We start from the raw sequence: 23,087 nt of genomic DNA, 5'->3' as shown, positions 1-23,087 counted from the left end.
GGAGCGGGGTGTTTTTTTACACGAGGCTTTCTCTGCCTACCTTAGAAAATACCTTGAAAGTAATTACATTTTTTTAATCTAATTAAATTTTTATTAAATTGCGACAACTTTTTGATAAAATACAAAACTTGTATTCAATTAATTGGCATGAAAGCGTGTCGCGACGTTCATCGAACGTAATTATGCAAAATTAAGTATTATCTATTAATTCGTGGATTCATTGGCTGTTTTAAATTATATTGAGGCAAGTGGCCAAAAAAAAAGTGACTGCAAACGCGACAGGTTGTGGGTTCAATTCCCACTCGAGAAAATGAAATATTCATTATTTTCATTTCTTCACTTCGCTTCGCTTCTTAGGTGTCGAGGCAAAGCGCGGCGTTGAGTACACTCAACACGCAACGCCTCCAGAATTCGGCAAAAAGTGGGGAACGGAGTGTCTTAACACTAGGTGCCCTCTGCCTACCCTGTTGTGTGCAGGATAGGTTGTGAAGCTGGTAAAATAAAGAGGAGTTCTCATCGGGTTCGTTCGCTCGTTTCACTCATAGCTTTGATAGTTTTAATTGTACGATTTCGGCGTACCTGCGGGGTACGTTAAAACGTAAAAATTAATATAACTGACATTCAATATTCTAAAACAATTGCTCATAAAATTTGTTGAAATGCGTTCGATCCGTGGGGAATCCAATAATTCTACCAACGTCTTATGATGACGTGGCCGCGCTATATTTACTACACTTACATATTGACACGTTCCAAAAATACACTGAAAGTCTTGGCAAAACTGTACGGACGTTAACACCGCTATCGGCCGCGTAATGTCTGTAGGTACTTTACGATCTGTGTGTACGATTGTACAGTGTACAGTGCGGTCGACGAGACCTGGCTGTTGTGGTGTTGGGTTTTCTGAACTTTTGCGCTGTTCACTACGGAAGGATAGTAATCAAATGTAAGGAAATGTTAAAATCATAAATTTGATTTCCAAGTTTATAGCGGCCACAACTTGTTGACCGTACTATACTAGTATATATAGTATGGGAGCTAGGCAGTACTGTATATGTGTCTATGTAGATGATTCTGAACGGACTACGGGTACGGAGCGCATTATGAAGTTTGAAGCGGTGGTACGTATAGTGTTCTTGCTGTCGTTAGGTCCGTGCTGCCACTCTAGTTTTTTTTTTTTTTTTTTTTTTTCAATGAAAGCACTATATGGTCGGCTTAATTATTTTTAGTTGACTCGGTTGGAATATAAAGAGAAAAAGATGATAGTTAAGATTTTTTTTTTATGCTAGTTATAATATTCTATTAAATATACTAAAAGCGTTTTTTTTTACAAAATGTAATACGAAAAATGGATAGTCCTTTAAAACTACAAATACAATTTAAAACAAAAGATCGTCGAAAAATACTCATGTTTTACATATTGTGTAATATTTATTCACTGTCATTGGTCTGACATAGATGACCTTAGATTTCTTATATTTATTGTCACGATGATAAAAACAGGATTTTATTGTTTTGCTACTAATCATTAAAACTAAAATAAAGTTAAAATTTATTTGTTATGTTTAATTTAAATTAAATAAGAAGTATATGATTAGCCCATTTTTTATATGAAAACGTTTTGGTTTAAATTGCGGAAATGAGAATGTTATTTAGTTTTTCTATATATATGAATTACATTTAAGTGTCTGTCTCTCATTTCAAAATAATCGTAATACAAACAATCTTAAATTTTCTGTCTCACGAAACAGCTGGACCGATTTTTATAGGACTTTCTCTGAAAGATAGAGGGGGGGTTGTCGAGTTACATATAGGCTATTTTTATCCCGGAATTCCTGCGGGCTCAGGATTTAGACGGGAAAAACCACTGTTGTCGTACCTGTCGCCTACCTAGATAGATTTAAAATAAATAAAGCATAATAAGATTTGAATTAGGATAAATTAAGTTCATATAAATAGTAAAATAATCAACCAATCTTGCCTAAATACAGTTTAATAAGTATTAATAAAAAAAGGTATTAGTATAACAATATTATGTATGTTATGTAATATGAAATTATAATATTATTGTAAATAAAAAATGCAAGAGAATAGTAGTAAATAACAGAAATTACAAGAGAATATTAGTAATACAATAACGTCAAAATCGCATTTATCACTTATAGTAAATACGCAATTCCTAGGTTATATTGCGAAGGCATGCAACTTTAGAGATAATTGAAAACTGGACTGTAGACTAGACCGTCATTGAAATCACTATCTTGCAATTATTATTTTTTAGTATTCCAGTTTTTAAGTAGACCACTCCCTGCACTTATCAAATCGCTCGTCATCATCATCATCATCATCAACAACAGCCTGTCCTCATCTACTACTGGACATAGGCCTTTCCAATGGCACGCCACTGAGCTCTATCTCTCTTTGCAGCCAACCGTTCAGATCTCCTATTCTGCATGATTTCTTTTATCTTTGACTTCCAGTCTTAGTTCTTTGTGTTTCAAAATAATATATTGTCATCTAAGTGCTTAAAAACTATAATGTTGAAAGGCGGGCGTGACGTTTCTATATGAGTTTAACGCTCTACCTTTTATATAGTTTATAGGTTGTATTGTAACTGTAACAGAGTAATGAAATATGACCATATGGTGACTCATTTAGTAACTGCACTTATAATATAATTATTGTTGGTTGGCCGTTGCATCTTAGAAACTCTAGTATGTTTCAAGTATCATTGTTAATTTCTTTTGATTATGTTGCAAAATTCAAAAACAAAAAATTCAAATTCTGTATGTAACAGGGTAAGCAGAGGGCACCTAGTGTTAAAACACTCCACTCATCCATTTTCCGCCGAATTCTGTTGGCTTTGCGTGTGTTCAACGTCGTGTCTTGTCTCGTCTTAAATATTTAATTTCTTCAAGTGGGAATCGAACGTACAACCTGTCGCGGTTATAGTCACACGCCTTTATCTATATATATAAAATCGAAAGGTCACTCACTCATCACGATATCTCAGAAACTACAAGTGCTAGGAGTCTGAAATTTTGCATAGGAGTTACTTATAGGACGTAGGTGCACGCTAAGACGGGAATTTGCAATATTCGACTCCTAAGGGGTTGTTTTTGGGATGGAAAGTTTGTATGAAACTTCGGTACTATAAATGCTAGGAGTCTCAAATTTTTCATGGACTTCATTTATAGGACGTAGGTACTCATGGAGACAGAAATTAATAATAGCGTAGTTCACGCAGGCGAAGCCGTGGGCGGGCCGCTAGTCTATCTATATATATATAAAATCGAAAGGTCACTCACTCATCACGAAATCTCAGAAACTACAATTGCTAGAAATCTCAAATTTTGCATAGGAGTTACTTATAGGATGTAGGTGCTCGCTAAGACGGGAATTTGCAATATTCGACTTCTAAGGGCTTGTTTTTGGGGTCGAAAGTTTGTATGAAACTTCGTTACTACAAATGCTAGAAGTCTCAAATTTTGCATAGTCGTGTAGTGACGTCTCACTAGGACGTAGTCATGGAGACAGAAATTAATAATAACATAGTTCACGCGGGTGAAACCGCAAGCGGGCCGCTAGTTCGTATATAAAATTGAAAATGCATCCAAGAGCAAACATTGGTGCCGTTTAATTTCTCATTTGTGGATTTTCCTAAATATCAGTCATATCGGTCCCCCCTCTGTTTGCTGGCTGTTATAATGAGCCGGCTCAAATACTTGTAACGTTTTAGAATAAAAACCCCCCCTCGGTGTAGTCGTTGTGCGCGAGTCGCGTGTTCTATTGTAAATCGTAACGGTAAATGACGCCGTAGTTTCATTTGTTAATTCATGTGGTCCGGCCCGATGGTCGCGATGCTGTCGTCGTATGGGGTGGGGTCATGTGAGAAGGCGGTGTTGCTTTCTCTTCTTACCTTTGTGTTGTAATTTGAAGTATTTTATTGGTTTATTAAGTTATTTATTAAGTTTTTAAGTTATTTCTGTACGTTCGTTTGTTCGTGTTTCATTTTTATATTAATAAATGCTAATTTATTTTACTGGGTAAGGCTTTTAGTTTACCCGTAGTAGCATTAGTACTGTTGAAATATGTCTTGATTTCAAAATAGCTATCGATTATTATTTATGAGATAAGTCAGCAAATTAGCTTTATTTAATTAAAATTGGACGATTCATTTTCAGAAACATTTACACATGGTGGGAATTTGTTTGCTAAATTGTATAAATTACCTCAAAATACTGGTGTAATATTCGTATTGTAAATAAACATAAATACTGTTTGCTCAAAGTAAGGCCAAATAGGTAAATATTGTGACGGTTTTGGCCCAAGCGATACCGGTAGACAAGTAGAATATGATACAATTACATAGATAAATGAACTTTACATAGATAACGTAATAAAAATACGTTTTTCAATAAATTGGAAAATTCTGCAACGAGGTGTTAATACCTCAAACACTACACACAATGCTATCTTAAAAAATCTCATGTTTTGTTTCTGAAAGTAACCACATTTTTTATTTTATATTATTTTTGGGCCTAAAATTAAATTATATACCTACATTATAAAGCTGTAACTGTTCCGTGCATAATATAAAGAAAATTTTAATGTTTTCGTATAAAATTAAATGGACGATACTACTACTAGAATCTATTACTAGACATTAAACCTAAAATCTAGAGCACATTTCACTGTCTGAAATCCTAGTTATGACTAATGAATAACCTTCCTAACATTGTAATTGTGAATTTTTAGATGTTTATTACTTAATAAAATAAATAGGTCAAGTGCGAGTCGGACTCGCCCACTGAGGGCTCCCTACCAATTTTAGGATCATTAGTCAACGGGAATTTATAAAAGTTGATATGCTCATGCTGGCGTATGCACTCATTTTTATGAAATGAACTACAAATATAAGTTTTTAATAATTTTATTCTACGAAACAACTATAAGCCCACAAATGTTAAGAATACAAAGTCTCTATACTAATAATAAATAAATACTAGGTACTTTGGTTCGATTAAAAGTTAATCCATACCTATATTATAAATTCGAAAGTAACTCTGTCTGTCTGTCTGTCTTTTACGCAACCAGGGCCAAACCGCTAATTTAATTGTGATAAAATACTCATATAAGAGATATTTGAGGGTCTCGGGATGAACATAGGTTACTTTTTTTTCTCATATTTGTAATATTTTCGATATATACCAATATATTAAAATATTTATTAATTTGACATACAATTTATTCCGCCATGTTAATAACAACCGTCGTTGCTAAGCAACGATTTGCAAAGTTTGTTGTTAGTAAACGTCACAAAAAATGAGCTTGATTAACGCATTTCTCTATTGAAAACTGAAAATAATTTCATAAATATATTTAATCAATATTCGTATAGTTCAAGCGGGCGTAGCCGCGTCCGGGTCCATTAGTTATTAATAAAAGTTAAAATAATTTTAAATACTGGACACTTTAAAGTGTTACAAGCCATCGAAATACTCTAGATAAGTTTTTATTGTCCCAATAACGTAATAAAGACGTCATAAATTTTTTATAGACACCCAAATGATAACTTGTTTTCTGATCAAATCTCTATAATTACTTGAGTTTCTGATGGCTAATATTTTTATTAATATCGATTTTAACTCCTTTATTGGCTACACTTTTTTTTATTTATCTATCAACCTATGTAAAGCCGTTTTACCGCACTCACCTGACTGTATGAGCGACGGTTGTGGGTTCGATTCCCACTCGGGGGAGTAAATTATTATTTTCCACGCATGATTGATAAGAGGCCGAAGCGCGGCGTTTATTTCCACCACTAGACTGCACTGCAGCAATATATAAAAAAAATTGGTGGTCTCAGTACTTGGGAAACTGAGTGACTGAATATTAGGTTCCCTCAGTCTAACCCACTTATATGCGGTATATAGTTTCAAGAAAAAAAACTTATAAATATGTAACAATCAAACTAACTGATAATCAACAATTTTGGTCTCCTTGGACGTTCAATTCGCTCGAGAATCTGGACACTTGTTGGTACTTGTTCGGATCCGATGACAATGTAATATTTTCACAGCATGAGGACGATGGATGATGAGGAGGGGATGTCGAGCCGATTAGAATGAGAAGAAAATACTTTTAAACGTGCTTTTCAATTTTAAACTACATATTTTGTAGTACTACTACCTACATATAAGTCCCAACGATATATGTGTGTTTCCTTTTTGCTACGCAATGGATTTTGATGCGGTTTTTACTATTAGTAATGCGGTTTTCACTATACTGTATTCTTATATGTTTATATTATAGGCATATTGTATTAGAGTAACGCATATAAGGAGAAATAACTTCAATCGTTTAGCATTTAGTAAGTCAGCAATAGTTTACTTAGTTTACTACAATAATAATTTTTGTTTCTTTTAATTAATATTAATGTACCTACATAAAACGTAAATTAAAAGCAACACTGTATAAAAAATATATCAAAATTTGATTCGTAAATGTTATCATTTTGTTGAAAAAAAAATTATAATAATGAAGAAGTAAATAAGATAATTTTATAGCGAGCAAAGCGTGAATTTGCGTGGAGACGTCTTTCCCATGCATTTCGCTTTCATTTTGCGTCGTCGGACCGGTTAGTGCACTGTCTAATAAAGCCGTGGTGCTCGAATTTGACAGCCTTAAGAGAAAAACTTCTCACACTATGGTTGTTCTTAATTATTAATAATTTTCTTATTTATTTTGTACTAATTTGTTATTGTATTGTGGCTTGTAGTGGTGAACGGAGTGTCTTGACACTAGATTCTCTCTGCGTAACTTGCTATATGCGGGATTCAGCGTGAAGCTATATGAGAAAACATTTTTTTAAATTTAATACAATAAATAGAAATTAAGTAGTTTTAATAGTATTTACTATCTAGGTATATAATATTTGTAAGCTGTAAAGAGCTTCGAGTGATAATGTATTTATTTGGTGTTGTTCGCAGACTGCGTCTATTTCGAGACGTCGTCGACGTCTCCGTACCAAATCCGGCGGATAGAGGAACTGAACAAAACCTCGTCGGGGAACGTGGAGGCCAAGGTCTTGTGCTTCTACAGGCGGCGGGACCTGCCCAACCCTCTCATACAATTAGCTGATAAGCATCAAAGTGAGTAAACATTATTATTTGTATTTCCCCTTGCAGTGTAAGCGAATTTATTAGTTATTAATATAAATATAGGATGTATAACTTTACTTATAGGTACTGTTAACCTAAAATGACGTTATTCAGCTTTTGAGTATCAGCGTGTGCTAGATACCTATCACGTCGTACCAAGTTTTCTTGTGCTTTTTTATAATATAAAATGAAAAGAATCGGATATTTCTTTATACGATCTACATGCATTTAATAAAATTGGTTAAGTGAGCTTAAAAATGGTACAATCTATTCTTTTAAATAATTATAATAAAAAGTAATTGTTTATGTGCCTAAATAGCACCAATCTATAATTATATTAAAACCATCATGAGGTCAATCGTGATGCAGGGGTGTAGGCCTGCGAGTGTAAACGCGACAGATTAAGGGTTGGATTCCCACTCGAGGAATTGAAAAATGTATTTTCATTTCTTGGCTCTGGTAACACGAAAAACGCGGCGATGAGTTCAGCCACTCATCGCGTAATTACTCCAAAATTCAAAATAAAGAAAGTGTTTTGGCACTAGGTTCCCAGGTTCCTTCTGTCTACCTTGCTATGTGCGGGATACAGCGTGGCGCTGGGAAAAAATACTATGATTATTACACATTTAGCCTACAAATGAACTTCTACGTCAAACGTGCCCATGTGGTTATACTTACATTTGATTATGATCTATAAATAAACGATTATCCTATACTAAAAGTATCTATTGCGTACTTATTTTCACAGCGGGAGTGCCTAGAAATTTGGGTTATTATTTAGTGCAAAAGTGTAGAGTGGGGATGTGAATGTCTGTAATCGTTATTGGTTGTGGGTTTGATCCCTCCTAAATTAATTATTGTATTCTGTGATTCCGGAGAGCGCGGGGTTGAATTCTGCAACTAAATACGCAATATCGTGAAATTGGGCTTTTGCCTACCCGATTATCGTATGCTCCAGAAGAATTAAATATTTAAGATTTTAAATCTAAGATATTTTATATTTTGGATTTATATGATGGAAAATAATATTTTGAGACTTTTGTAGAAAACTAGTTTGACTTCTTATAATTGACGATTATGATACCTAATTGCAAACTGCTGAAATAAATGTAATTCATAGGAATATATATTTTGCAAAGAATAAAAAGAATTCAATGTCAATAGCAATTTCCTAAGTACAATACATTTTTTTTGTCTCTACACTCTTTGCATGAGTGAATCGTGCTAAGGCTGAATAATAAATATTTTAATAATTTATCTATACATATAAATAAAATTGATGTGTCTGTCTATGATTCCAAAATAACCGTGACTTTTTAAATGCATATAGTTTATTTAAACAATACTAAAACACGTCTATCTTTCTGTCGTCCGGGCTAATCTCCAGGACAGCTGAACTTTCATTGAAAGATAGAGGGGGTTGTGGACCGACATAAATGCTACTCATATCCCGGAACTAAAACCATCTATTGTTGTATTGAATATGACAGCTGGTAACACCAATATAATCGTACAATTATGGGAGGGTTCCATATAAACATTTTAGGTGGTTTAGGTTTAGGTGTAAAAACGTAACAGACGAATATATGGATGGATGCGCAACGGTCGCGACGATTAAAAAAACCATGTAACCATGTAAATTGAGTACGAATAACATAACATAAAATAGTTAGAATTGTTTCAATAAAACACATAATATATTTTACCGTCGCTATCTTCTTAATAATATGTAGAAATGGCTTAAAGCACCGGTGGCGTACTAAGATCTGTATCAGCTTGTCAACGACTGAAACTAACTGGAATCCATGGAAAGGCCAGTGACGGGACACGCGAGCACGCGAGTCAGAAATGTGACGATTTGTGTAAGCAACAGTCAGGCGGGGCAGGCGGTACAACCTTGGGCCTTCTTCACTTGACGTATAAAACTTCACTGCAAATATTGATTTTACTACCCTTTAAAACGGTCTCGCTGTCTTTCTTTAGCTTATGGAAAGTCAACACTGTAATATTAACTTATGTTGGTTAATGATAATTTTCAATTCTTCGCTCTGGTACAAAAGGAAAAGCGCGGCGTTGAGTTTCGCTTTTCAACATACAACGTCTCGAATTTGTCGGAAAATGGAGAACTGTGTCTGAAAACTTCCCCAAGGTTCCCATCTACATACCCTGCGTGAAACTATAAAAAAATAATTAAATAAGCATAATGCGAACTTATACATCGACACACATATTTAATATTTGTATGTAAATATATAAAAAAGAAATATCTTTCACATTTCTACAATCCACGAAAAGCGAATTGGAATTTTTAATCTACCTATTCTAATCAAAATCGAGATGTTCGTCTCATGGATGTTTTTCAAACGACCTTATACCTGAATAGAGCTATTTAAAATTGAACAAATAATTGCTTGTAAAGATTTTTCTATTGTTATTCGCATATAATATTCTTTAATTATTCAAAAGCGGTTAGTCGTGCTGTGGGTTCGATTCCCATTCGAGAAAATGGCCATGTTTTCGCTCTCGCCTCGAGGCTCTGAAGGCGCTGCGCCGCGTTCCGCCCGCCACACCCAACACTAATCCCTCCAAAATTTGATGGAAAATCGGGAACGGATGTGTCTTAATAGGAACGAAGCGGTCTTAACACTAGGTTTCCTGATTCCCTCTGCCTATCCTGCTAGGTGCGTGATAAAAAAAAAAACAAAATAAATTCTTTAAATTTAAAAACACGCTAGGAAAGTTTTAATTACAATTAACAACTCTGCATATTATATAACTTTGGCAAATATATTACGTAATATATTGTTACGGTTTCGGTACCAACGTTTACAACTGGACAATTTTACTCAAGAGTTTGTTACTTTTAGTTTTAGGACCACAGTTGGTACATTCTTCTCTTGACGTTATTGTTTGTCCAAGCAAAGGGGAAACTTCGAGGCCAACGTTTACTTATACGAGTTCACTTCCTAGCCAAGTATTAACTGCTATTCTAAAACTATGTTAAATGTTGATACGGTTAGTTGTATTGGTGAAAATTTTTAAGCATATTTCGTGTTTGAAATTTTTCCTTTTGACAAGATTTAGCATATGTGGATATCATATAACTAGCTTTTACACGGTCCTTTATACGAGTATTATTACTAATTAAATGTTTGTATTTGTTGCTTTTTATTAGATTTAGAATTCTTATTATAAATTTTTATGGCAGGCACACACAGACAGGCAGGTGGAACGTATTGACTTAAAGTCGTTGCCGACTCGTTAGCGACGATACCGTATATTACATGATTAAAGTAACTGATATATAAATAAAAAATGGCGTTAATATTTTTATACCCTTTTACCTCATTATTACGCCATCCCAGCTCAGTGTACCTTTTATTTTTTTTTTATTTTACTTACTTGCTTTTATATTTAATATTAAACCATCAGTGGTAGTAGTGGTTCCGATCCGACTTTTTTTCATGCTGTATACTCCATTGCGTGATGGGGAGGGAACCTACACTCCGTTCCTCACAGTCTGCAAGTTATTGTAACATTGCATAGCGAAACTGGAACCGCGCTTTGATTTTGAAAGCAAAGAAATTAAAATAATTCATTTATTTGAGTAGAAATCGAACGAACAACCATCGCAATTACAGTCAGACTGCGCTAAAACGTCCTAACAGACGATCCCATTGATTTGAATATTAGCAGTTTTCTATTCATCCATTGAGGCTAAAAAAATGTTATTTGTTTCGTTATGTATGTCTAACATGACTATATTTCTCTCGCTCTGGATGAGACAAAGCACACTGCCAGGTGCCCCTACCCCCCCTCAATATGTAGTTGGAATAACAAAAGTGTAGTGATTACTAACTTTTGATTGCCAAGCCCGTAAGAGTAGAAATATATTCTATTCTGTTGATCCTCCAATTAGGCAGTTGCCAAAAATGTTGATTTGGAAATTTCTGTCAAAATAGTCTATGCACAATGTGAATGTGGCATTTTTTTATGCTTTTAAATGTGTCCTTTTCTCTCTTTTGTGGGGTAGGCAAGAGCTACCGGTTTAATACTTAAGACGCTCCAGTCCCAACTTTTTGCCCATTTAAGGGACTTATTGTACTGGATATGTTAACCTGGCATGATCATGGCAACACTTCTTCGAATAGAGCTTTGATGTTATAACTTCATATCATATTATACTAACTTCATTTTGTATTTGTGTTGTGTTTTTATTAAATTAAGCAATTGGAAATACGATGTGGCTTGTTGAAAGGAAATGTAATTTTGTCCTGAACCGATAACGTTAGTCGTACAAGAAAATTGTCAAATATAAAAAATACAATAAAATAACATTCACAAGATTTGGCGCATGCTTCACTTATTTTTTATAAAAAAAGTTTAGAACTTTTTTTTATAATAAATAAGTGAATCGCACTAGATAGTCGCGTAGATAGCCATAGTCAAAAGAATATTTGTTTAGAGTAGCGAATTTCGAAATATCTATTTTTAATTTCATTTCTTGTATTGTGACAGTCATCTCTATATGATGAGGTAGTAGGATATAAGCGTGAATCTGTTTTTATAATCAAGTTAGTTCTCATTTGTCATTATATGAGGTAAACTTATTTTGCGTAAAAAATAATATATTATACAAGTCGTAGGTTTGTTGTCATACGTCTGGTTGACGAAGCAAGAGTGATTCATAGCTAGTATACATTAGGTACTTTATTGGAATTATTTCACACGGTAGCGAATGTTGCTATTGGGACTCAAGTCTTGATGCTCTCTAATTAAAGGGTATAATACAACTAAATATTGAGAGGATTCTTATATAAATTATATGAAATCAAATCAACTTCACGCTGTTTCCCGCACAAAGGCAAAGGGAACTTAATGTTAAGACACTCTGTTCCCTATTTTACAGGCATTGCGTGTTGAGTGGTTTAAAAAAATATAAATTTAAATGAATATTTTATTTCCTCGAATGGAGATCGAACCCACAACCAGTCGCGTTTACAGTAACGCACTTGCACCACGACTGGTCTCAATTAGATTATAATTAGTAAATAATTTCCAAATATTTCGGGTGTATTCGAACAAAGCGTATAAGGACCAAGAATCGAGTGTTAATTCGGGCCGCGTAGACCGTAGGGCGGCGGCCGGGGTTAGTAAACATAATCATGGCCTCCCGCTCTACAATTTAGCAGCTAAATGGGAATGAAGAGTGCCCGCCGCCCCCCCCATCCCTCCCCCGACATCTGTCTGCCTCCCGCGTAACGCGCTTTACGCTTATTGATATTATCAATACTGCTTTTACAGTTTTTGAGTTGTGCTCGTCTTGGTGGATCGATATTGGTTACCTGTAACTTTAGAATTTAGGTTTTCATTTAGTGGTATGAAACAAAAGTAATTTTCTCTGAAAATCTATATATTTCGTTTTGTATATGAAATATAAGAGAATTTACTATTATTACTCAATTCATACATATTACACCTGAACAATTTAATTTCATGCTAACTAAATATCAATTGTATATATTTTGTAAATAAAAATAAACGAGATTTGCATTTTATTATTCTAAAAATTCAACCACCACATCAATTCTAAACTTCTTAACCAGATCTCCCCGCAGAGCCCCCTCGTATCGACCGCCGCGCCCTCATCTCGCAGGTATACGTAACACTTATCTCGGCTTTAATTGTCGCTGCGGCGGTGACCCTCCTCCTCTCGTAGTGCGATACCGGCAAACTCATTACCAACTTCAACTATATTTTATAATGGACAGTATAGTGAAACTAACATTATGTGGATTCTACTGATGCTATTATAATCGTACGGTACGTAAAGGGAACCAGAAGAATGGAACGTCACCTAAAATATGAACAAAAACATTACGATAAGGGCAATACGGAATGTTGAATATAAAAATACATAAAAGAAGTAAACACACATAGAAATTGCCATTTACAACAGATGGCAACTTCAAATATATCAATTGCACCCTTCCTATTTAATGACAGCTGGTAATGCAAGGACAAACCCCAGTTTTATGTAGACAAGGCTTATTTTAGTAATTTCTAATTAGTATTACGTTATTTGCGGCGTTGAATTCCGCAACTAAACACTCAATGCGTCCAGTTAGTTCAACTAGGTTCCCAGGTTTTTTCTGTCTACCCTGCTATTTCCCTGCTAATATATATTATGAGAGACTACTGTATACATAATATATATATATATAACTTGTAGATGTGTTTTAGAATTAGAATAAAAGTCTGTGTATGTGTAATGTATTTTGTAACGGTACAGTGTCTGTTCGTTAGATATTTTTAAAAAACTAATTGAAACGACTGCTCAGAGGTCGTTGAACTTAAAACATATTTTTTATTTTAAATTCTTTGTCAAACAAATTATCATATAAAGTATTTAGCCAGTGTATGTGTATATTACATACGAATATCCAGTTTAACTTAAATTACATTAGGTAAAAAAGGAGTAAAAATCTTTTTGCGAATATATGGCAAATATAATTTAGGAAACATTCTAGAATCGGCCTTTTTTTTTTCATAAAATATTCCAAAATTTTATTGCGAAAACAAAACTTACTGTTTTAGATAGGATCATCGGGAGATGAGGATAGCTTTTAGAACCATGTTAGAGACGAACATTTCGGACTTCATCAGAGCTGAAGACTGGCCGTTGTCTAGTCCTAGTCTTAATCCACATTGTCAGTTTTAGAGAGCTATGCTTGGTCTAAACGCCATGATAATTTGGAGACTCTAAAACAATCCGATTGGCCGTATAGAATTTTTATAGAAAGAGCGCGTGCTGCTATTGACAACTGGCCTCAACGTTTAAAGGTCCGTATGCCAATGGAGAAAATTCTTAAACACACGATAGACGTGTATAAATTAATTATTATAAGAGAAACTTAATTTCCTTCATATTTTTACCATACTGTCTGTACCTTACCATCTAACGCATACGCTTCGTGGAAGGAAAGAATAGGCAAATTGTCTTTCAGACCGTGTTTTTTTTCATCATCATGCTCTACTTACCAGAGAAATAAGGCAAGAGATATTTGTGTTTTTTTATACATATTATTGAGGTATATACATGAATACCGATTCTTATTTTACGTGATTACGTTAATTGAAAGAAGGTGAATCAAACTCGCGAATATATTTTCTAATGATGTAAAGGAATCGTGTTTTGTTGGTATTTGATCTCTTTACGTATTATTTATTCTTATTTCTTCTTATTTATTCTTATTTTACTGCTTTGACTTATGTTTTTCACTTCTCTGTCAAATTCATATTTAGGTTAGCGGTTAACTTTTTGGTCTATATAGTAAAAAAATCTGTTTTCGAAATATTTTACTATATTTTACAGTATAAGAGTAAGAATAGTCTATGGTCAAACTATGGTCAAAAAAATATAAAACGCAAAATGGGGGGACGCAATACATGTGACCAAATTAAGAAAACGGTAATATAGTAAAAAGCACGTTTCACCCAACAAACTCACGACTCATCCTATAAAATCCTACAAGCTTAACCTAATCTTCTACCCGATTCTCGTTGGCTTCCTCTGTTGATTGTCTTAGTACGTATGCAAAGAAGAATTTACTAGTTAAATAATTATGTTTTACAAGATTAAAATTCAACGGCGTGGTATATCCGTACAGTTGAGTGTCCATTGAAGGCACCATGTCACTAAGAGTAGAGTAGTATATGCTTTACTATGTTATGATTGAGTAAAGTATGCCAGCTAGAATAAGTCCTCAACATAGCCCGGTTCCCATGGCGGTCCTAATGAGGAGCACAAACAGCTCCACGCTCTACTGAGCGCCGTACGGTGTTGCGTCCTACGGTGACGTCAGCACCGGCGCGGCGCACCGGCACGTGGTCGCGGGGCCGGAGGAGCCGCGGGCGCATCGAAAGTGAGACCGCGGGGGGCGCGGGCCGGGCCGGGTCGACGAACTTGTACTCCACACCAGCAGCCATTACCAACTTGGCGGTTTGCATACCACTAGTGCAGAAAAACGAAACTAAATATTTGAGGCCATGAAGTGTGCTGAAAAATCAACTGGTTGACGGTTCGATCCCCACACGAGGAAATGAAATATTCATTTCTTCGCTCTGATGTCGAGGCAAAGGGCGGCGCTGAGTGCCACCACTCAACACGCAATGCCCCCAAACATTTGGCTGAAATTAGGGAACGGAGTGTCTTAACACTAGGTTCCCTCTGCCTGTCTGTCTGCTGATTTAATTTGAAATATAATATATAATTATATATGTATACATCATCCATTGTTCTTAGCAATAGCGTCAACGACAACATTAGAGAGAAAGCTATAAAGCCATAGATAAGTGTTTCTTGTAATTATCCAACGGAAGTGAGCAGCTCAAGCGAATATCCGTTTTTACCTGTACAGCAGTTGTCGGGAGTGCGTTCTCGTTTATACTTTGTGTTTATTATGATTTCCATTATAAATATGCTTATATATTATTAATTAAACTGTGAAAATAAGAACTAAGATAGTTATTTTTCATTAAAATTGAATACGTGACTCTCTCTCTCTCTCTTCATCATCATCATCAGTTTGCCAATATTATCGACAAGACATTTTATATTATAGTTTATTCTCGAGCGGGGCTCTGGCGTAAGAAAAAACAGTTCGCCTTCACCAGTAGACGCAGACGACCTTACACAGTCACGTCATTTTAAATAAACTATTTGATTGTTTTGCGAATATCGAGCGCTGACCGTTCCAGTATTGTAGTGTTTGAACACGAAGGTCACGAGTTTCGAGACTTTAGCGGGGCCGTTATCCACTCTATCATTTATATAGCGTATTTTATAGTTGGTAATATATTTTTTTTATAGTATTTATTTAATAATGACATCAGCTATGAGTTGTCTGTCAGTCATTCGGTACTCTACTGACGACTCTACTAGCAAATAATGGACTTAGAAATTTGACAGGTACTTTAGGGAGGGCAGAAGAGCGCTAGGAGAGTACCTCTCCAAAATTCCTACAGGAACAGGACAGTGCTTTCAATTGTAGGTCTTATCTTATCTTCAAATTATGTGTCGTTTTTTATACTCTTCTCAATTTCATATACAAATATATCATTGTCTTCACAATGTAAATGTCACATGTGTTTTCACGATGTCGAAAATAATATACCGAATGTAAGTTATTACGTCTGTAAGAAAAGAACATCAGTATTAGTATGTATGCGCGTTTGCGTTGCGTTACATAATGAAGCGGGGGTCATTCGGTCTCCCAAATGTCGTTCCCGCGAAGTTGAGAACAGTCATATCCTATCGATTTGTTAAGATGGCGTGCGCGGTGTGGGGGCGTGGGGGGAGGGCGCGGGGGGGCCGGCAGCCTCCCGGCGCAGCGTGCAGCTTGCACCTGCCCGCCGCCTGTATCGCGGCTTAACCGCGACACACTAGCGACATCGCGCCGCGCACCCTACCCTACCCTACCCTACTATAGGACTACGCGTATGAAGACTGCTTGTTCGACAGTGTCTAATGTCATCTTGCACTACTACTGCAGCCATCTTCGTTGCTATACTGTTAAGAGACGCTAAATATATCTCTTATATAATATACTATACAATCAACATAATTATGTATATGTACATGTATTTGTGCCTCCATATGTGTAGGGCTCCTGAGGAGTCCACTTTTGTAAACTAAATGATTTTAATGTTATTTTCTTATGTACATTTAGTACAATAAATAAGATATATAAAGAGAGTATAGATTAATGTTTTATCGATGACTAAACCGTTTGCTTTTATCTAAAATTCTTCAAATAAATGTAAAGACTTGAACAAAAGTGAACGTGAATACCGGTGTACGCAAACTTTCCTCAAGCGGGAACTCCGGTGCCGGTGCCGGGCCCTTTTGGCCTCGTTCCATTCCCGTTGACCGTGAACCCGATCGAAATAAAAATATTACGATATATTAGGGTTAAAAGTATTTGTAAGGTTTTGTAGAAATTTATTAGAATTTTTTTAATTTCTTAAAAGTATTTTTTTTTCTTTCTACTACTACTTTTATTATTGTCAGTACAAGATCTCAATTACGATTTTTTTATGTGATAGCTAAGAACAATTTAATTTAGTAAGAATAGTACCGGAGAAAGCTTGGACATGTTTTTGTAGGGGTGTGATATGTCTTTGGCGTTATGCGGCCGCCCTCGAGCGCGACCGCGACCCAATACTTTGAATGCAGCTCTTGGCGCAAGGTTGCTTATAATATTATGTGTTACACATTATTATATACATAGTTTTTCAGTTTTTTCAATATCTTAGATGCAATAAGACAAAATATTTTGATATTTATTACTTCTTCCTCTTTAACCTTTATCTCCTGGGAGCCTATTGTTAATACCCTCCGGTCCCCGCTTTTCTATGATTTCTGGAGGCATTGCGTGTTGAGTGGCGGAACACAATGAAAATATTTAATTTCCTCGAATGGGAATCGAACCCACGACCGGTTGTCCCGTTTACAGTCGCGCCTACGCTTGTGCCCCTGGGCCTCGACTATGTTTATAGTATGATTAAATATTAAGTAATATAATACAAATACAAAATAAGCCATTGTCGTAAATAATGAATTTATTTGAATATTTGGTCATGGGACGCTGACGTGACTAAGCGCCTCCTGTCAATGAACAGCAACCGGCTGCCGGCTTAGTGTGGCGTCCGAAACGAGGAACGCCTATTTGTTATGAAAATAAATGACAACACCTATCAAAAACGTGTGAATGAGAGAATTGTTTTCTTATTTGTTTAATATATAAAATAATAAAATAATATATAAAATATATTGGATTTTGAAATTCATTATACTATTAGAAAGAGAGGTAAGAGAGTATCAAAGATATTGGAGGAAGGTCACGTAAAAAGCATGTACCCCGGAGGGCACGTGTAAAGAGGTTGATGACAGTGGACGAGGCGAAAGAGGGGTATGTAGAGACCGTAGCGTTTGGCGCTCCGTTCTCTCTGACTACCCCGCTAGGGATAGAGTAGAGTGAAGCTATGCATGTATGTATTATACTACTAAGAGATATCGTATTGAAATCTGAAAGGGGATGGTCGAGACAAATTCGTCTTTTTAATCAGCCAGATATTTGCGTGTGAGGTTTTAATCTTAACTTTTGCAGTTTATTTAATTAACTCTATGCTAAGCATATATAACATATAAATTTTAAATTGCATCATTAAGTAACTCTCTCTCTCTCTCTCTCTCTCTCTCTCTCTCTCTCTCCTTTATAATTATAAGTAATATTCATTAATGTTAAATCTATTTTTGATAAATTTTCCATTGAAAATGAAATATAATTCTAGCCTCCGTAACATTTTCCACGTTGAGCGTGGTCATGGTTGTGGAATTTTCAGGAGAGCGACGCGTAGATGCTCGTAGTTTGTTGAGCGGGCCTCCCCTCGACCGCGAGGTCTCTCGTGACCGACGTGTGGCCAAGGTCGCAGACAAAATGAAATTTTACGCACTCTTTATTGCAAGAAATATGTTATATGTATATGTTTCACTATTAATTTTCTATCTGTACCGTTTATATTTTGATAATTTCTGCTTATAAAATTGTTAAATATGTTCCAAGTTTCGAACTTCAACACTAAAGTAACGGAATATTAAATACAACATATTAATGTATGTGAAAAAATTACGATCAAAATATTTTAAGCAAATTAAAAAAACTCTACCTTTTCTACCCTAATAGGGAAGGTTTATAAACGACTTCTTATAAAATTATGATTAATTTATACTATTAAGTTTTTGCCGTCAATTTTATTACGCACTTAACTGTGTATATCTGAATTCTTTGAGCTCCTTCACTAAATATTTTTTTATCTAAAAATATTTATTGCACATGGTTAGGTGTCTAACATTAAAATTAAAGAAATTATAGTACAGAAGAATTCTTCACCGTCAGGTGAACGATCGCTTATAAAACAATAAGGCTATATAAAAAATGCTTATATATATAATTTCTATAAAAAGACCGTCGTGGCACAGCGGCACAAGGGTGTGACTGTAACGCGACGGTTGTGGGTTCGATCCCTACTCCACAAAGTGAAATATTTATTTACGTTTATAGTTACATTTCTTCGTTCTGGTGTCGAGGCAAGCGTGGCGTTGAGTTCTGCTACTCAACACGCAATGCGTACAGAATTCAAATTCGGCAGAAAGTGGGTAACGGAGTATCTTAACACTAGGTTCCCTCTGCCTTTCCTGCATTGTGCGGGATACAGCGTAAAGCTGATTCTTTTTATATTTTTTAAATAATACATTTAAAAATAGAAAAATACTCTTCAATGGGAAAGTTTAAATTTTAATTTATTACGCTATAAGTCATTCAAAATATGTTATTCTTTCATGTATGTACTTGTTACCACCAGCGACACTGTATTTTAGCCGATAATGATGTCTGTTGTTTTAATTAATTATTAATTAGTGTTATTATCGTCGCCAAAAACTGTAATATACAAAGTTACTACAGTTCTGATAATGAAAATAGCGTTTTGTTTAACGGTTTTGCACTGAAATGTCTTAATAGTTCATAAATATTTTATAACATATTGTAGTCTAAGGTTATTTTTTGTTTCTTCCCGTTTATCAGGGTAGGCAAAGGAAGCCATAAAGACAGAGGTTACGTGGTTGGGGAAATCCGTTGACCATTTTCTGTCCATTGCGGAGAATCATTCCTGAAGATTTTTATATTTGTAGAGTTTCCTAAGTGATATTTTATGTTGCAGTGGCCCAGTCAGAAGACTCACCAGTCGCGATGAAACTCAAAAAAATATGCCTTAAAACGCCGATAGGCGAGGAACAAGCGGCACAGGCTGTCCTCGATCCAGCGATAGGTAAGCGTTTTTAAATAAGTTTGGCTTAGGTATAAAGTAAACCATAGTTATAGTTATTAAGACCACTTGGAGTTTTCACTTTGATTAAACAAAGAAGTGGTTTTTTTTTTTGGAGAAGAAGCTTAACTTCCTTCTTTGCGTTCTGGTTTCTCTAGTACTTTGTGAACGATTTTATGTAATATTTTGGTTTATTACTATTTTGATTATATCAGTCGTGGCGGAGTGGTACAAGCGTGTAATTGTAACTGTAACGGGTTCGATTTCCAGTCGAGGAAATGAATAATTTAATAGTTTTATTTCTTCGCTCTGGTAACGGAGCAGCAACGTAGCGGACAATTAAGAACGTAAGTGTCTTAACACTAGGTTCCCTCTGTTTTCCCTGCTGTGTCAGGGATACAAGCTATAAAATATGTAAAAAAAGTCGTTTCAGCCAAGTAATAACATGTAGTGTGTAGCTTCAAACGTTGCGAGTAGCTGATGGCCAATGTGTCGCTATCAATTGATTGAACTGTGCTTTTATTTCCCTTCGCAGTCAGAAGGCTGTGACGTCATCGGTCATTAATTGCGGTGACCGCTTCGTTACTTATATACCCACGTAAAACAATATTTATTTCACTCTCCACAAATTCACTTTTTATTAATGTTTTATCGATTTGTAAATACTATACAAGGTCGGGCGATCCGTAATATAATAATACACCCACGTCGCTTATATCAAAATTATGTTTTATTTTTACGCCTAGATACTTTCCTTTTTGTGTATTGTAATATAATAGTAGCTATTTTAGACAGCACTATTGTTATTCTCCAAATTTCTATTATAAGGAGTAAAAAATTTCATCAAAAATCATCTTCAATTTGTATCCCGTACACAGCATGATAGGTAGAGGGAACCTAGTGTTAAGATGCCAAATTCAGGAGGCATTGCGTCTTGAGTGGCGGAACACAACGCCGCGCTTTGCCTCGTCACCAGAAGGAAGAAATGAAAATATAAAAGTAACATAAGGAGAGTTTTTTTTATTTTTTAATTAACGTTTAAACATGTATATATATTGTATAGTTGAGGGCTATGTGTGCATACATTACACACAATCGTGAGCGAGTCGTTAATGTTAAAACGTAAATCCGTTGTGCGCTACGCGAGAGGAATAACCTATAATTAGATGCGCGTACACCAATACCTCGACTATAGTAACTCGGAACGCGTTCACTTCGTCCGCATAATTGTTTGATATTGGGCAGCCTCTGAAATGATCATTGTTATTATTTTTAAATACTTTTTCTAAGATAATATTATATATATGTTATTATATGTCGTTAATTCGAAGCTTTCGATTGGTAAATCAATGGTCCCAAGGTAAAGTATCGAAAGTGAGAAAAAAATATTGTTCTTTTCAACTATTGAGGGTTTATGAAATTTAAAAAAAAAATGTTTATGCCCTTATTAGATTTTAAAACAGCAATAAAAGAAACTTGTAATTTTTCATTTTCGATATTTCTTCTTCTCTTTTCTCTTCTCTTCTCTTCTCTTTCGATTTTCTACTCTTCTAACGTATCAGACATTATGATATTGTTTATTGAAAATGGTCAACATTAGCCAAACAAAACGTCTGCAGCGTGCGCTATATAACGTAAACGCCATGCCGTCGTCATATTTGACATTCCCTCTTCTCGACCTTCACTTTAAAAGTTGAAAGTGCAATTCTAATACATATTTGATACAACAACGGATATTTCGTATGAAATACAACTGTTATTGGGTTATGTTAAATTCTGGATTATCTATATTTTAAACAAATTACCATCAAGTTATCTTGCATTACTATTGGAATGAAAGAATTTCTCTTCAGCAGTTTGAAATAAAAACGCTAATTTTATTATTATATAATTAGTCTTGGTTGGGTTAACTCTCCTTTTTTTAGTTTCCTCGTATAATTTCTGGCGGCTACTTTAGATAGAGTTTCTGAGAAAGCAATGAAACAGCCATAGGAAGCTGATAACTGAGCAGACGTGTTAGTACATCATAAATCTACAAAATTTCTTAGTGTAGTTTAAACTAGTAGAAAACATTCCGCCAAATACTGTAGGACGCCCTACGTCTCTACCTCATCTACTTTAGTATTGTTCTTGGATACAATAGCTGTCACGCGATTGTTTTTTCCTCATACGTTATAATAGTTGTAACGGGCGTGACGATCGTATACGTATGCATATGCGCTAGTAGCTATACCTCGGGTCTGCCCGCGTCGAGACGGCCACTGCACGTCTCTGGCGTGCGTGCCAGTGCAACTCTTCTCCACCGGCGGTAATTTGATTGGGCCCGAGCTGTCACCTATGCGCCGCAGTCGCCCGGCCGTCGCTCGCCGGCTATCGATTAGAGCACCCCCCCGCCCCGGCGGCCGCGCGCGCCCCCTCGCCACCCGCGAACCGGATCTCGTCACGCCGCCATTGTGTACCGCGACGCTTAAACGCATTCGTTTCTCCCGATGCGAAAACGACGCATTCCTTCCGCGCGCCCTCTCCCCCCGCCGCCCGCCGTCCGCCGCCCGCGCCCTCCCGGCGACCACTCCGCGCGGCGGCCGCCTCGCAGGACCGCAGCGATCCTCTCATTACATATTTACAGTTTTACCTCACCATGCTTGTGTGCTTGTCAACGGCTGGTTGACTACCGTCACCGCACTAACACCATACAGTCCCCCCATATAAGTTATATTCTTGATAAGAAATGATAATGTTAGCCACTTTTATAGTGACTGTATACATGGTTGTTTAAATTATAGAAAATAGCAGAACACTTGGCTATACCACATTCGTCATGTTACAAATTAACCATTTTTTTTAAATATAATACATATTAATTATATTTAGTAATTTTATAAGTAATAATTATAAGATATCCCCTTAGAAAAGGTTACAGCATGGTCCGCAACTAACCGCAACGTGGATAAAACTTAAAATTAATTAATTAAACTACTACGAAGAATTTTATACTCTGGCCTTGGTTTTTAAAATATTTCATTCCAAGGTCCCGAC

At 35.7% G+C, this 23,087-nt stretch overlaps 1 protein-coding gene across 3 annotated transcripts in view; it reads left to right on the top strand.

Annotated features, from left to right (window-relative positions):
* MTA1-like (metastasis associated 1-like) overlaps nucleotides 1-23,087 on the top strand; it is a 56,949-nt gene that overhangs the window by 12,943 nt on the left and 20,919 nt on the right. For all 3 annotated transcript variants that reach the window (XM_085189225.1, XM_085189224.1, XM_085189226.1), the window contains exons 2-3: nucleotides 6,993-7,154; nucleotides 19,947-20,054. In XM_085189225.1, coding sequence (XP_085045351.1) covers nucleotides 6,993-7,154; nucleotides 19,947-20,054 — 270 coding nt within the window. The remainder of the gene's footprint in view (nucleotides 1-6,992; nucleotides 7,155-19,946; nucleotides 20,055-23,087) is intronic.

This window comes from Heliconius melpomene, chromosome 8 (assembly GCF_056956725.1).
Source record: "Heliconius melpomene rosina isolate 202511_hmr_F chromosome 8, ASM5695672v1, whole genome shotgun sequence".
Classification (NCBI taxonomy): Eukaryota; Metazoa; Arthropoda; class Insecta; order Lepidoptera; family Nymphalidae; genus Heliconius; species Heliconius melpomene.
This window is presented reverse-complemented; position numbering and strand designations above follow the sequence as displayed.